This window comes from Alternaria novae-zelandiae (genome assembly GCF_023758075.1).
Source record: "Alternaria novae-zelandiae strain BMP 2774 chromosome Unknown scaffold_1, whole genome shotgun sequence".
Classification (NCBI taxonomy): domain Eukaryota; kingdom Fungi; phylum Ascomycota; class Dothideomycetes; order Pleosporales; family Pleosporaceae; genus Alternaria; species Alternaria novae-zelandiae.
Genome location: NW_026056961.1, coordinates 2,010,223 through 2,025,911, shown reverse-complemented (window position 1 = coordinate 2,025,911; position 15,689 = coordinate 2,010,223). Strand labels below are relative to the sequence as shown.

Sequence of the window (15,689 nt, the reverse complement as noted above, 5' to 3'; positions counted from 1 at the left end):
GATGCAAACATGGGCCTGTTATGTATTCACAACTTGGTTCTTGTGCGCAATGTGTCGTGCACTGGGTTAGCCCAACGAGCCGGTGCCGCATGCGCCTTTACGATAGTCAGCTTAGTAGCCACTTTGTACACGCAAGCCTCTCGTACTCGGCTGTAGATGGCAGGATCGACACGGGTGCGGCGGTGCTGAAACATCACCATCAGTCGGAGCATAAGACATGACCATCCTAGAAACCGCAAACAAGGCTCATCGTGTCTTCCCTCGTCTCGACCTTCTCGCAATTGACTTTTGCTGAAACGCAGAATTAGTCGTACGTTGAGTGCCCAAATGCGACGACGACGGCTGACAAAAGCCTGGCTCGAGTATCTGTGGTACCGTGTTACGTCTGGCAGCGTGACGCAGGGTCTCACGCGAACTTGTTATGGATTTAATCATGTTGGCTGTATACCTACGGACTACACTGACGTTGCAGCAGCAATCTGTAGAGTTTCGCGAGCGTGTCCATACTACACGTCTGGAGCTAGGCGTCCAACAAGCGCAATAGCTCGTAGTCCTTTGCAATACCAGGACTGCTTCTCGCACAACTCTCGATCAAGGTCATCATGATACCTACCCACTCGCGCCATCCTTCCGGCAGCGTTTCTCGTAATCTTGGGTCTGGCGACTGCGCTACGGCGTGAAACAATAGCACCTGTCCAAAGCACTGACAACACCACCCAAACTTGATTGGTAGAGCCGACAACATTTGCGTGCAAAGACCCATGGTAGTTGGCCAGTACATGCCACCGCGCAGACCCTCGCGCACCTCGTTGTACTCTGCATCACTGGTGAACGCTGGTGCATGCAGCGCTTTGTAGAGGAACGGACGGCCAATGTGGAACTTTGCGACGAGGTAGCGGCTTCGCAGCATGGCCTTCGCGATGACGTGTGCAGGGCTGGGTGAGTCACTGGCGTTGTCGGTGTCGGAGAACTGAAGCGACGGTGGGAGGTTTGCGCGCCACTGCTCTAGTTGGTGATGCATTTCTGCTGTCAAACTGGCGCTGGGGTAACCGTCTTTCTCCGCAAAGGTATACAGGCTCTGCTTTACGCGTGTCAGGATGATGCGATGGGCCGCTTGAGCGAGAAAGTGGAAGTTGAAGAAAGAGTCCTCTTCATCGGTAAGCAGTCCCGATATGGACGTCTTTGGCCGTGGGCATTGGGTAAACTTCGGTAGAGGCGTATCTGGCTCGTAGTCTAATAGGCCGCTATGCGGAAGTAGGTCCAGTTCCTGTGTGATGACTGTTTCGTACATCAAAGTACACCAAAACAGTCGTGATAACATATCGCCCTCCCATGTGTCATAGTCAATCGCTCCCGTGCGGGTGAGAATGCTAGCGCAACAGAGGGCCGCCCTGTTCACGGTGGTCCAAGAATCGAGAGGCCGGAGAATCTGAGCATAATACAGGGTCGAAAGCATGTAAAATTGACCTGCTTGAACATCGTTATCGCACATGAGGAAGCCGAAGCGATGCCTTGCTTCATTGAAGAATTTGAGCCCCGGTGGATCATCTGCAACGAGTTCGTACCAATCCGGGTGCACGAAGCCACGTCTGGCTGGAGAGTGGCGCAAGGGAAGAGCAAAGTCGCCTTCCTCGTGAGCCTTGACAGCTAAGCAACCTAAGGCAAGCACGTTGAGTACCAGCGCAGACTCCACGTCGTACCCGAACTCGTTCTCCATAGCTGTGCCTAGTGTGCTTGAGAAGAAATGATACTTGTCAAGGATCGGCGTGTTACGGTGGAAGACGGCAAAATAGGCATCTGCAAGGCCTTTGACTGCCGATTGCGGGAGGCTCATCAGCCAGCTCTCAGGGACAGTGCCGTAGGGACGATCGATATGTATCGGCAGCTGCGCTCGCCGGTTCTCAATATCGACTATGTAGTCCTCTGGAAGCTCTGCTCGGACAGTGACGAAACCGCTAGGAAGTATTTGCTGTATGGCCGGCCAGAGCGCGACACGATGTTGGCTGAAGGAAAGATTTACTGCGCCTTGGACTTCCATCACCGGGAAAGGACTTTTGGCGGGAGATCCCACGACTTGTGGCGACATTGCTAACTCGTGTATGCTTAGCCTGCCATTATGAGAGTGGTGAGAGGTCATCGCTGAGACGTGATATCCTGGACTTGGTTGTGAGAAGATGGTGTGAGGTGACTGATGGTCGTTGATAGGCCCTGCCGGTGAAAGTGGTAATGTAGACGACGGCTTTGGTGTATTGATCGCTGTTGTCAGGTCTTCGATCTTTGCTTCCAGTCTTCGGATAGCATTGATTGCCAAAGTCAATGACTGGTCTTTTTTCGTACTGCGTGGTGCCTGATACGTGCACTCCAAGTTCATGTTCCTACAGTAGCCGCATCTTGGCCGATCTTCATCACAGCGCGTCTTCCTCGATCTGCAGATGTCGCAAGCCTTCTCTAGTCAGCAGAGCAGTGCATGTCATTTCTTGACCACATACCAAGGTCGCCATGAACGATCGCGGCTTCTTCAGCGACGAGCCATCCCCGTCCTCGTGGCTTCCGCTACGCTCCCCATCGTAGGACGTCTGCCGCTCTGGAGGTTCTGCTTGCGAGGAGGATATGTTGGCATGGGACCTCTTGGTCATAGCATATCACGATGTATTGTCGATTTCGCGCATGGGAAGCGGTGTGTAATTGCCAAGGTTGTAGGAGATGACTGGGAGCGATCATGGCCGGCGACGGAGATGACCATGCTAGCGTGCACAGACCAAGGCGGAAGTTCAATCTTGCCCAGCTGCCTACGGCCTCCATCTTTCCTACACCAACACCTTGCCTCACTGCCTTGCTATTGACCTGTGAAATTTGCACTCATTGACCTCAACTGATACAATTACAGATCTCTCGCACGGTATTGCGACACGACAGTACGACCAAGCTCGTTCTCGACGTATCGCGATCCTGATACCGAAACTTACCCTAAGGTAATGCGCTCTACGGGCGATGTAGCAGTGTATATCCTGGGGTACGTTCGAGGTACGGTTCGCAGACCACGAGCTTGTTCGTATGCGTGCCATGCGCCCATGCACCCATTAGTCCTGGACCTCGACTTTCGCGTCCGCTGATGTGTGTCCTGCCGCGCAGCGTGGCGACTGCGACCTGTTGTCTCTGATACTATTGCCATGATTCTAACGTGATTTGCCAAATTCCGTCCTCTGTGACCAACGACTAATGTATCTCCAGGTCCACATGGCTCTTCTCCGCCGAGGTTTGCCTACATGATGTCCTGGTATCGCCCGTGCCCGGCCTGCTCTCTGGATCTCTTTTCGATGAGCATTGAAGTGGCGCCTTCATGCTGCCGTCGCGCTGTCTTCTGCAGCCAATTTGCATGTTCCTCCTCGTTGGCTTGTTGCGATACCTTCCTGCGCCGAAGCTGAAGAGTTTTCTTGCCACGGAGTCACCATTCTTGTCTCGTAACCTGGCCTATCTTGCACAGTGCAGTTGTTCGGACAGTCTTCTTCTTGTCATCTCGTCCAAGTTCCTTCGACTCGTTGTCGCCGCCGTTGCGGAGAAGATGGGGGAGGGTCGTCGGGGTTCGAGAGGAGCAGGCGCGGCAGCTTGCATCGGCAACGACTGTGGGCAAGGTCTGGTTCGTCTCGTGAGAAGTATGCGATGGGTACGGCCCACTTCCTGTGCTGTCGCTTCGTCAACTGGGGGTGCAGCTGGTGCTCCAAAATATCGGTGTCGATATTGGTGGTCGGTGTTTGGTAACAGCTTCCCCGCGGACGCAGCCAGCTGTGCAACGCAAAGAACAACCTGACAAACGAACGCCATAGCTGTCTCCAGCCAGCTTCATGGCACTTCCACAGCAAGCAAAGCAAGACTGAAGGCATCAGACGCTACTCGGGCTCTTCTTGCAGGATGGCACAGCTTTATCGACGTGCGCAGCCTCCTGGAAGTCAGTTTCCCAATCTTTGGAAGGCTCCTCTACCTCAGCGATTGCTTCGGCCTTCCACCATCGTAGCCCTCACCCTTTCACTTGGTACCAACAGAGCCACGCCGTCGTCTAAGTGTCTTGATTCGCCGGACTCGTACGGATATCCAAGGAAGCCACCTACCCCTTTTAGATCTAGTCCTGGACATACTCGATTCGTTCTTCTTCCATCGTCGCTGAAAGAAGCATCACTAGTGATTGATTCACTGCCAAGGCAGCATTCATACTGCCAGAAGGTCTCCGGTAGCCTTTCTGCCGCCAATCGGAGCCCAGAGAAGACGTCTAGTCAAATATGAAGGCTACTAGTACGGTGAAGGACACAGAATGGACAGCCCCAGAACGAATCAGAGGCCATATAACAGGACAGGGGCCCGGTTTCATCGCAGACTTCATGCTTCCATTCTGCAGAATTAGGAAGCTTCAGACTTCCTCGCTCTTCTTCAGCGGCGTACCGTTCTTCTGGAGGAGACGCTAGAGGGTCTCCCTCTGTCTATATAAGATGGCCTCCCCCTGCCTCCCTTCAGTTCCCTCAGCCTGAAAGTTCCTCACTTCTCCAGTACAAAGTCGCCTTCAAACTTCTTTTTCCGAGCACTTTCAAACCTCCTCACACACCTCGAAACACAACACGCTTCCTCATCACCTCCACTCACATCGGCTACAAGCACGATGTCTTCTCCAAACACCATCACAATGGTGACGCCCGCGCCTCGTCAGAGCGTTGTCCTCCCCAACGAAATCCTCAAGATGATTCTCATGAACATACTCATCTTCTCCACGGTCTCGCCTCGGGGCAGGCCAATCAACGCGTCCCGCTTCGCCATGCTCCACAAGTGCATACTGCACAAGCTCTGCGTCGTCTCTCGCCAGTTCCAGGCGGTCGCTCTCCAAGTTTTCTACGAAGAAAACTATTTCGAGTTCATCTCAAAGACATCACACCGCGCGCCACTCATGCCCTCTGTCCACCTCCTCCCCTCCCTCCGCCATATCCGGGTGCAGCTTGTCCTCACCGACAGCTACGCAGGAGAGCCGACTGTACTGCCCGACCGCATCCTCGACAACAGGATATACTTCCGCAACACTGTCGACCTCTTCAAGCACTGTCGCAGTGCCCACACCTTGCGGAAGCTCTCTGATCTGATGACCATGCAGAATCTGAGGACGATTCAGCTTCACATCACTCCCATCTTCAGCAACCCCGACTCCGAGGCGGCGGTCGCTATCTACCATCAGGCTCGCTTCATGATCGGCGCTCGTGATGAGTTCAACATCACCGTCGAGGCTGGCCTCTCCGACTTGAGGAGCGCCATGCTGAGCGGACTCTGGGCAGCTTTGTGAATTGTTTGTGGTGGTTGGTGGGGTTTGTCGTCTCCTGGCTTGGTCATTGCCATAGTGTAGTGCAGAATGAGATTCTTTGTCTTCTCCAACATGCTTTTGTGCATCGTGAATGTCGCTTGTGATTACTGTGAGTACCTCTTGGCTATTGTGACATATTTCAATATGATGATTTACACTGCTACGTATGTCTTCAGGCTCAAGCATTAGGTGCATGATCGATCGCTGATAGTACGTTGAAGGACTCTTGGCTTACTTTTGAAGTTCCCTATGACTGCTAATAATGTGAGGGAGACTTCTACTCCTGACGTACTGTTATATCCATTTCACGACCTCAGCCTCCACCTTGATAAATGGCTTTGCCGCTCTCCAGCCTTCAATGACCACCTCTTTCTTCGCCCTAATCACAAGACCCTCAACTCTCAGTTGGTTGAAAGCAGTTTTTCTTCCGCAATACATTCCCGGGGCTTCTTTTATCACCAAGCGCAAGAATTCGACTCTAGTAAGTCTGGCCCTTCCAGAACAAAGCTTGACGAGTGTCTGCCACTGGTATGAAGTGGTAAAATCCCGACTAAAGTGTTCCAAAGAGATCACCAACTCCAGTCGCCGAATATGCTGTCTGGCATGTGGCGGGGGCAGCAAGATAGGACTTTCCCGAGGCTTATCTTCCATCAACACCTTCAGAGTTATCCCGCGTGAGGCGCATCGAAACTCGTTCTCGCGGTAAAAAGCCTCTAGAACGAGGGGATAGAGTGACTTGGATATAACCAGATACCTGGCCAAGCGACCGTTGCGAGATATATGGCTCTGAAATCGATCGGCGGTCACGGGTAGTGGTACGGAGCAGCCGGGGCGGAGATGAAGAGCGTGATGGAGGATTTGGATAATCAGCTCGTTAGGGAGATGCGGATTGGTATTCGGTGGAGACGCCATCTCTTCTGACTGGGTTGAGGAGATGGTTCGGCTTGACAAGCCTTTTGAAGCTAATGATGGCGCGCTATCCGTTGGTAAAGTCGAGGGTAGTGAGTCCAGTGCACTCAGGGTGGTGTGAGTCGAGTGGGAACCGATCTCTGCCATGGTCAGTCCTCCGAACAGTTCAACCAGCTGTCCGAGTGGGGAGTCGACTTGGCTGTTCATCTCTTCTGGGTGTGTGGTTGCTGCGTACCGACGTGATCTTGACCCGATTGCAAGGACTTCCAGTTCCACTCACCTTTAGTGCGATGTAGGTATTGCCGAACTGTTCGGGTATGATATGAGAGACCGATGTTAAGGAACAGGGTCTTCCTTTTATCAGCATCGCATAATTCAAAGTCACGTAACTATGGGAGATGGAGGAATGGAACCGTGGTTTGCAAGTGGGTCCCATCATGGTGTCGAATAAGGTATACATCAAAGGTGACCTTGGACAGTTTAGTCTGAAGGAAGAGACAGGTCGCTTGAAGAACAGGATAGTTCTTCTTGGATGGAAACATTGGCAATGGCAATGGCAGACATTGCAGGCGCGTGGGTGGTAAACAGCGACTTGGTGAGCGCTCGTCTGGGGTCTCAGCTTGAGACAGCGGATTTGGGGTAAAGGCATGTTCGCATATCTACTGTACATGGGCGGGCTGTCGCTGTGTCGAAAGGCGCGTCAAGGTATTAGAGAGGAGTGGAGGAGAGACTCGGAAAAGTATCCGTCGCGTGTTGGGCCAGAAGGCGCGACCCGCGCGGAGCGTCCCCGCGGTCTGCCTTACCTTCCTCTCCGCGCTATCTTCCCCACCATCGTACCCGGGTCCCCCATTGAGTCACATCCTGGACAGTCTTAATCAGGATGCATCCAGCCCATCGCCGCTCTCTTCAGTGGCAGCCATGTCCTCCTCAACTCCGCATGCCTCCCTGACGCGCGCCTCGGTCGAAGCCGCCCACGCCCTCATCAAGCCGCACATCCACGACACGCCCGTCTTGACCAACACCACCCTGAACACTCTCGCCAACAAGCCTCAAGCTCCAGAAGCACTTCAGGGAACACAACGGGAAGGCCAAGAGCCCGCTAAGCCCAAGGTGAACCTCTTCTTCAAGTGCGAAAACTTCCAGCGCATCGGCGCCTTCAAAGTACGCGGTGCTTTCCATGCCGTCACCCGATTGATCGAGCAGGATGGACTGGAAGCAGTGCAGAGCAAGGGAGTAGTCACACACAGTAGCGGTGCGTCTACTTATAACCATACCGGGCAGGCAGGACTGACATCAACAGGAAACCATGCGCAGGCCCTCGCGCTTGCCGCAAGAACCTTCTCAATACCCGCACACATCGTCATGCCCTCCATATCCACGCCCTCGAAGATAGCCGGCACGCGGTCACAAGACGCCAACATCCACTTCTCCGGCTCCACGAGCACCGAACGCGAAGCCGTCGTCGCAGACGTAATCAAGGACACAGGCGCTACCCTGATCCCTCCCTACGACCATCCCCACATCATACTCGGCCAGGGCACCATGGCGCTGGAGATACAGGATCAAGTCAGCAAGCTTCTGGGAAGCGGCGAGAAGCTCGACGCTGTCATCGCGCCCTGTGGTGGCGGCGGCATGCTGAGCGGCATCGCAGTCGCTCTCCACGGCACTGGGGTACGCGTCTTCGGCGCAGAACCTAGTTTCCAGGGTGGCGACGATGCGAGGAGGGGCGTCGAAGCGGGCGAACGCGTTACCAGCGTCAAGACCCTGACCATCGCCGATGGCCTGCGTACGCCCCTCGGTGACCATACATGGGGTGTTATTTCGAACAAGGAATACGTGCATAGTCTCTACGCCGTCACAGAGCAGAACATCAAAGATGCGATGAAACTGGTGTTGGAGAGGATGAAGTGTTTTGTCGAGCCGAGCGCGGTCGTGGGTCTGGCGACTATACTGTACAACGAGGACTTTAGGAAGATGGTTGAGAGGGAGGCTGGGGATAAGGGCTGGAACATTGGCGTCGTCTTCAGTGGGGGGAATACCACGATTGAGGCTATCACCAAGATCTTTGCTGAGGTGCCGGAGGAGAGGGCGCAGAGACAAGAAGGTGTGTTGGGTAAAGATGGGCGGAGGGTGGCTGAGAACGTTGCCGGTTAGTGTTGTTTCGATATCACAGTAGAACAATCAATCTACGCAGACATCACGCATGCTTCATGATTTACATTACGTAGTCGCATTCATTGCGTTATACCATTAAACGGGCATACTAATAGTCTAGAACCACTTCTTGAACTCTCCACCCATGGTCCCTAGATCCCGAGAAACGATGCTGGTGTCGTTGCTCTGCGGGATCTTGGGCAGCGTGGTGAAAGGCTCCCGGCTGGTCAGGCTCTCAATACGTCCAAGCAAGAACTCAAGCTGGCGGTACGCGCTGCTAGGCTGGTACTGGGGTACCATGTGTCCACTCAGAGCTTGCTGAACATATGTGAGCTTCCTCTCGGTGATGGTCTTGCCCATGAGGCCCTTGGCGCTCAAACTGGTGAGGCTCAAGTCGTCGTGGTAAGGAACGTAGAAGTCATCGACAGGTGGGTTCTGGAAACCTTGCATGCCGCCCCAAGTCATGTTCTGGATAGCCATGAGAGTACCATTGTAGAGCAGGATGTAGTCGAGCTCGCCGTGTGCGATGACGGTGCGGTCTAGTGCGTCGATAACGCGGGGGATAACTTCCCAGGACGACTGGGGAGACGAGTCGGTGTCGAGAACGCCGTTGGAGCACTCAGCCCATGGCTGGATGGGCGCGTTGATGGCCTTTTGGACTTCGGTGCGGTTGAAGTAGATCTCGGTGTTGGGAGGGAGGTAGTCGAAAGAACCGGGGAAACCGAGAACGTCCCAGAGGAGAGGGCAGGTGGTGGCGATGGCGTAGACGTCGAAGCAAGGGTTGGTGTAGAAGACGGCGTTGTAGATGTCTTCCCACAGCCCGCAGCCTTCAGTCTTGGCGTCCTTCTCGGGGTACGGGAGCTTGCTGGGAGGAGGGAAAGTAAGGTACTTCTCCATGTACTCGGTGTAGCCGCAGGCCTCGGAGCGGTTGTGGATGTCGTCCATGAAGGTCTGGTTGAAGTTGAAGAGACCGGCCCATTGGTCGACGAAGGGGACAGCTGGGATGTCCTCTAGCAGGACGTCCTCGGCTACACTGGGGTCGTAGAACATGATGCCCTTGACGTCGTAGTAGCAGGAGTCGTTCTTGCTCAACATGGCATCGGCGATATAAGGGACGTAGCGTCCGGCGTACGACTCGCCAGTGATGTACACCTTGCGGTTCTGCAGACCGAATGTGTCGACAAAGTTCTTGAAGAAGCCGAGGAACTCCTCAGCGGTCTCCTCCTGAGAGGTAGCGGTAGCGTTTCCTTGGGTGAATCCGGTTCCTACGGGCTGTTCGACCCAGACCATGTTGGTAAGGTTGGCCCAGTTCCAGGGGTTGTATACAGCTGCTGGGCCGCTGCCGTATTGCCAGGAGATGGGACCATTCTCTTGGAGGAATCCCTCTAGAGAAGAGCAACCTGGGCCACCTATAAAATATGTTAAAGGTTGTCGATCATGTACTTGTGACTGCTCATACCGTTCAGCCAGATGGTGATCTCGTCATCCGCGTCTGGGTTCTCGGATGGGAAGAACCAGAAGTACAGTTCAGAGGTCTCGTTGGCGGCATCGCTGATGGGCAAAAGACCAGCGTAGGACTCGCCAATGTCGAAGTCGACGTCGGGGATCGCTCCCGCAGTTCCGTTGACAGCGAATGCTGCGAGCTGTTAGCTAGTGGTGCGTAGGATTAGACGTTTACCATACCCTTGGACGCCTCAGTGGTGATGATCTGAGTGGTCTGACGCTTGTGAGGGCGAAGACTGGTCTCGGGGACAGTCAGACGAGGACGAGGAAGTTCCGTCTTCTTGCCGACAGAGCGAGCGCTTCGTGCGGAAACGCTTGCTGTGAGGCCACCAACGGCGAGGAGTGAAAGAAGCTGCATCTTGACGTGCTTCGCGATCGCAGTGCCGGGGTTGTTCGTTAGTCAAGCTCGTGCTGTGACTATCAATGGCCGTGAAGAAGAGGGAACCGAGCGGGCAGCCCAGCCTTCTTGAAGTAAAAGCGTGGAGCGCCAGACCGACGTCACTTCGGGTCTACCACGCACGCGACGCGGCCTACATCTTCCTGTACCTGCACAAACACAGATAGCTCATGGCGAACATAGCTCCAGCTCTTTACCTGATTAGGCAGGCGTGAAGTTCCGTCGCATATTGTTGCTTACCCCCGAAGCACACCGGAATCATTCAAACGCTTGACCCTGCGCATGAGCTCCGTTACACTCTAGTATAGTTGTATGCGCACGATCGCGAAGTTGTGTAGTTGAGGTTTGAACATGGCGCGATGGTAGTCGACATTGCTGCGATTGCTCATGATGCTGGTACTGTTTTCCAGGTACGACCGCGATAGAGGCGGGGAATGCATGCGACTAGACACACGACCACACTGGTGGACCGAAGCTAACGGCGCAAAGCTTCTCCAAGGCCCGCCAAAGACGCCGCCACAGCCTTCAAGCACTGGCAGGTCCACTTCGTATTTCTTGATAGTGGACGGGGAACTATCTCTTCGGGCTTGTTGGACACCAACTCTTATCTCTGGCCGCGATCCGGGGCCACGGTAGGCTCAGTGCGCGTCGTCAGGTACTGGGGCAAAGGATGGTCGAGCTGCGCGATTGGCTGAAGTCGGCCTTCGAGAAAATCGCTCCCATACAGGTGTCGAAGGATCAAGCACCATGGCGGATGCTTGTCATGCTTCGGCGCAGATAAGTCTTGTGCGCTTTAACCGCATGGGGAAGCTCGCGAAAACCAATGCTGCGGCGGGTCGCTGTGACGAAAACAATGTGGTCAGTCAAACACATGGTCTTTCTCTTCTCTTCTAAAGGGTCTGAAGCAACGACTGTTGAAATGATGTCTGCAGGACTATGGCTTGAGGTGCGTTCAAGGTTGGTGAGAGTGTCAGCATGTCAGCAACAATCGGCTGTGGCTTCCGCGCGTCAAGTGGCTGATTGGTCGCGCACCCGGAGAAGCCGCCATCGTCACTGAGGGGCGCATTTTGACATTGAAGACAACATTGAAAGAAAGCAAGTAGACTGTAAATTTTCGTGTCAAGATAGGCTCCAGGGTGTCAAAGCCACGATAGGAATTGCTCTATTGATGGAGGGTTATCTAGGTAAATAAAGTCACAAGTCTTTGCTTGCACTATGCCTCTCCACGTAGGCCTCCACGACGAACGCGGCGCTGACCGTACTGCGGCGCAGTTACGAGGCGAACCAGTTGCTCGAAATCGGGTGTACCATAACCAGTCACAGGATCCCATCCCTCCGTCGCATTCCAGGAAGCGTAAGGCACAAGTGCGGTTGGAAGTCCGGAGTAGATGGAACGACCAGTGCAACCACGAGAGCCTCCATCGACAATGTCGTTTAGACCCTTGTAGCCCTGCTCGTAGATCCAAGGGTTCAGGAAACCGAGTGAAGGCATGCCAGCCGCCATGCGAGCGTTGTTGAGGAGCGCAACGACCGATGCGAAGACGGGCGCTGAGGCACTAGTTCCTCCGACAGATGACAATCGACCCTTATCAACAACCTAGAGAAGGAGAGTCAGTATTTGCCTCACATACAGTTCGTACAGGGAGTAAGACTTACCTGGAAACCTAGTCCTTGAGCGGCGACGTCAGGAAATCCACGGCCGTTGGGATTGTAGAGGCCTTCCCATTGAGACCCGAGCTTGCCGAGATAGTCGGAGACAGCCTTCTCTTGGTACGCTGGGCGGGACCACAGATCAGAGAATCCGCCAGAAGAGAAATCAACAGCACGCTCAGGTTCTACTCCGCGAGTGCCACCTACGGAGGTGACGTAGGGGCATGAGGCGGGGAAGATTGGCTGGAGACGGGTCGTGTTCTTGCCGTCATTGGTCTGGCAAGCAGAGCCTGGACCAGTATCACCGCTGGCTGAGTATTGTTAGCACTCATGTTTATATCGATGGAAAGTTTGGGTGAGAATTGAGTTTAGAGACGACACTACCCCAGACATCGCGGCTGATGACGACTGGGGGCATTTTCGCCTCCAAGCTCGAACAAAGACTTACAGAAGATGACTGAGACGCCACGAGTACCCAGCTGACCGATCATATCGCAGACCTTCTTGGCGTACTCGGCAGGGACACTTTGTTCCGTCTCACCGTACGAGGTGGTTAGTACTTGGGGTAGCTCTTCGTCCTCCAGACCCACAAGGTAAGTGAAGAAATCCAAGTAGGGCTCATTGTTGTTGTCGTCCTCATCGGGCTGATCAAGATCAGGAACCAACAGTCCTCGTCCTGGAACGGTGTAAAACGTGGTTGATATGTTCACCAGGCCGGCTGTGTACTGGATGTCGAGATTGGCCTCGACGCTGTTGGCTGATGAGTTCTGGGGAAATGGTCCATCGTTGACAGACTGTACTCCAAAGCTTTTACCAGCGAGACGTTGAGAAAACCTTTGTGTGAACAGGTCGAGATCGTTGAAACGAGCGTATTGCTCAAGGAACCCGCTTACTCCGATCGTTACGTTGGCCTGGTCGCTAACGTCATAGTCCTGGAAGTTGTAAAGGTCTGCGAGGCAATCAGGCGTGATCCTTGTGTTACATGTGGCATTAACAGCAGCAAGCTTGGAGAAAGGCGCAATTTCCTGTGTGAGGACTTGGCTATCTTCGGCGCGCATTTGACCGAAGCGAGTAGTAGGTTGGATCATGTCAATGTGGCTGCGAACCTCCACGGGGACAGAGTAGCCCAACGAACGAGTCCTCTTGACTCCGGGGCGTGCCTGGCTCTGGTAGGTCTTGAACGTGGTGCCCATCATCTGTTCTGCGCGCTTCACAGGAGCGAGAAAGTTGATCCATTCGCCGTCATTCTGGATGTCTCGAGGTTCGACGCCGGATTGCTCGAGCCAGTTGAGCACATTTGCAGTTGAGTCGGCTCTTGGCTTGATGAGATCCTTCAGTTCGTCTCGCTTAAGGTGCTGGCCGTAGCGGGGGTGGCTGGGAGTTGAGACCTCCATGAGCGTCCTCTCAAACAGGTCTGGGTTTGCCTGCGATGATCAGTATTCGACTTTCAATATCTCAACCATGAAGGCCTTCCTGATCTGCTTCGCGATGACTTACCGAGCGTACTGCAATGCGGAAATGGAGCTTGCGCTCGGGCGCTGGAACACCAATCTCGCTCCATCCCTCAGGTACAGTGTTCAGACGTTCGACAACTTCATTGCCCTCGATGTGTGAAGTACGGGAGGTAGATCCAGCGCTGACACCAGAAATGGCCAGTAGGCCTGTGAAGGCGGCGGTGGTGTACCTCATGCTAGCCGGCGACGATGATCGTGTGGAACCAGAAGTGGCAGGACAGAAGGAGATGTATGCTCGACCCTGGTTGCTTGGCAGCAAAAGAAAGCGACGGATGGGTTGGAAACTGCGATGGTAACCACGGCGAGAGAGGACATATACTGGGCTGCCAAGCCGTGGAGATTTAGACACCCAACGTAGTCACCTAGGTGACCTATCGTATCCAGATGTTTCAAGTACATGATGCAGGTAGCCTCAGGGATCAGCGTGATCGGCTCTTGATTGGAGTGATGGCTGATCACCGTATTTAGGTAACAACGTTCTGAAGCACCTTCCCCTTTGCCTCTCGCGGTTGTCTCGAATATAGAAAGTAGGCCGTACCGCTCATCACAGCTTTGGGGATGGGTATCGCTGTTCATTGCAGGGCTCCATGGTCCACGGGTGCGGAACGGCCCAATCTTGTCTAACTCCGTTCCGTTCTGCTAGAAGGAGCACAGATCTGCGCAGCATGCATCCCTTTATCCTCATACCAATAGCCGGCTCATGCATGCAGTGCGCTGATCTCCAGGCTGGCTCCATGCTCACAGGATCTGGAGATTGGCGAAAAGAAACGTGGGCTTGTTCATGGTCTCAGTGCTCTTGTCCCGGATAGTGTGCAGCGCGTGAATGCTTGTGAGAGCTTCATGGCATTGGCGGCCCTGATGTGACGACTAGTGGCGCGGGGCTCGAGCGGGCGGCCCGTGCTGCATGTCGGCCTACACGCAGCCTGGCCCAACCATCGCGGCGAAGTTGCTCCAGCGACCATCAAGCAACGAAGAGTACGGGCACGATGTCTCAAGACGCATAATGACGGACTTCGTTAATGCGTATTGCACATCAGCTCTTACAGACAGCTTCCTCTATTGCCATCCAGCATCTACTTCTCTTCGCTAGATTCTACGCGTCCCTCGAACCCACTCTCAAGGATGCCGATGAGATCATCGAGCCGCTGAACGACGAGATCCGTGTGCTGGTGCTCCGCAAGATGCTTGTTGACGTCGTTGACTAGCAGCACAGTCGCAGCTCCCGCACGATGACCAGCCGTCATGTCGTCAATCGAATCGCCAACCATGATCAGACTCTTTCCTCCGTCTTCGTGCATCCAGTCCTTCGCAATGTGCAGAATGCCTGCCGGGTCGGGCTTGGGTGGCCTGAACTCTCGCGTCACGACAGGGCTAAATTTTGATGTTGGCAGAAAAGTAGTGAGAAGATGAGTGACGGGTGCGTCGAAGTTGCGTGTGCAGATGCCCTTCTTGATGCCACGAGAGTCCAGATATTCCATGAGCTCTACGAGCCCAGCCTGCGGCTGTTGCGACTTCATTGCGGTGCGCTCAATGTCCCGGATCTTCTCTTGTGCTTTTTCTTGCTCGCCCTCAGGTAGCGAGTAGATGTGGTCCAGGATGTCCGTCGGTTTTTCGATCCCCAGGGCTGATCGCATCTCTGCGAACATGTAGTTTTGAGGCAGACCTAAGTCATTCAGTACATGAACACAGGTGCACGATATCAGAAAACATACATAACGTGCCGTCGACATCAAACACAATGCCCTTTAGCAGTGGTCTAGTGTCCCCTTCCTTCTTTTTCGCGGGATCCAGTGGTGCAAACCGCCGCGGTCGCACGGGCTGCGACATGCTGTTCACCGATCGTGTCGCACGCAAGCAGATCCGGATGTTGTTAGCTCCAGATGGCTTGCAGAGGCCCCTAAGCTGGTTGGAATATCGTGATATGATGGCATTCATGTTGGTGGGGTTGTACAAGCCGGTCTCATCCTGGAAGTGGGTCCGTTTGCAGCCGCAGCCTTTGCGCGTGGCCTCCTGGGCTAGTTTGGCGGGGATGACGCATCACCACGACTCCCTTCTGTCTTCATACCAGACTTTGACTGCGCGCTCCGGCATCGAAGAGACCACTTACTTGTGCATCAGACTATGAAGTTGGTTACACGACGATGACGTGCTCCAGCCTGGAGGCTGCTCCTATGTAAGGCATGTATCAACAGTACTACGAGGTCAAGAAAGTGCAGGGAAGGCAAAT

At 54.2% G+C, this 15,689-nt stretch overlaps 6 protein-coding genes across 6 annotated transcripts; 2 read left to right on the top strand and 4 right to left on the bottom strand.

Annotated features, from left to right (window-relative positions):
• Positions 1–520: 520 nt before the first annotated feature.
• J4E88_000649 (uncharacterized protein) lies at positions 521–2,086 on the bottom strand (the record flags this gene model as incomplete). The annotated part of the gene is made up of 1 exon (XM_049394323.1): positions 521–2,086. One exon carries the CDS (start codon positions 2,084–2,086, stop codon positions 521–523), a length of 1,566 nt encoding a protein of 521 aa, XP_049260152.1.
• Positions 2,087–4,672: 2,586 nt separating this feature from the next.
• On the top strand, positions 4,673–5,317 carry J4E88_000648 (uncharacterized protein; the record flags this gene model as incomplete). The annotated part of the gene is made up of 1 exon (XM_049394322.1): positions 4,673–5,317. The coding sequence occupies one exon, from the start codon at positions 4,673–4,675 to the stop codon at positions 5,315–5,317; it is 645 nt and encodes a 214-aa protein (XP_049260151.1).
• A 1,845-nt stretch (positions 5,318–7,162) lies between these two features.
• Positions 7,163–8,398, top strand: J4E88_000647 (uncharacterized protein; the record flags this gene model as incomplete). Its single annotated transcript, XM_049394321.1, has 1 exon — positions 7,163–8,398. The coding sequence occupies one exon, from the start codon at positions 7,163–7,165 to the stop codon at positions 8,396–8,398; it is 1,236 nt and encodes a 411-aa protein (XP_049260150.1).
• Positions 8,399–8,515: 117 nt separating this feature from the next.
• On the bottom strand, positions 8,516–10,259 carry J4E88_000646 (uncharacterized protein; the record flags this gene model as incomplete). Its single annotated transcript, XM_049394320.1, has 3 exons — positions 8,516–9,807; positions 9,858–10,034; positions 10,082–10,259. 3 exons carry the CDS (start codon positions 10,257–10,259, stop codon positions 8,516–8,518), a joined length of 1,647 nt encoding a protein of 548 aa, XP_049260149.1.
• Positions 10,260–11,511: 1,252 nt separating this feature from the next.
• On the bottom strand, positions 11,512–13,637 carry J4E88_000645 (uncharacterized protein; the record flags this gene model as incomplete). The annotated part of the gene is made up of 4 exons (XM_049394319.1): positions 11,512–11,895; positions 11,955–12,259; positions 12,397–13,372; positions 13,446–13,637. The coding sequence occupies 4 exons, from the start codon at positions 13,635–13,637 to the stop codon at positions 11,512–11,514; spliced, it is 1,857 nt and encodes a 618-aa protein (XP_049260148.1).
• An 898-nt stretch (positions 13,638–14,535) lies between these two features.
• Positions 14,536–15,397, bottom strand: J4E88_000644 (uncharacterized protein; the record flags this gene model as incomplete). Its single annotated transcript, XM_049394318.1, has 2 exons — positions 14,536–15,125; positions 15,175–15,397. The coding sequence occupies 2 exons, from the start codon at positions 15,395–15,397 to the stop codon at positions 14,536–14,538; spliced, it is 813 nt and encodes a 270-aa protein (XP_049260147.1).
• Between the last annotated feature and the right edge of the window lie 292 nt (positions 15,398–15,689).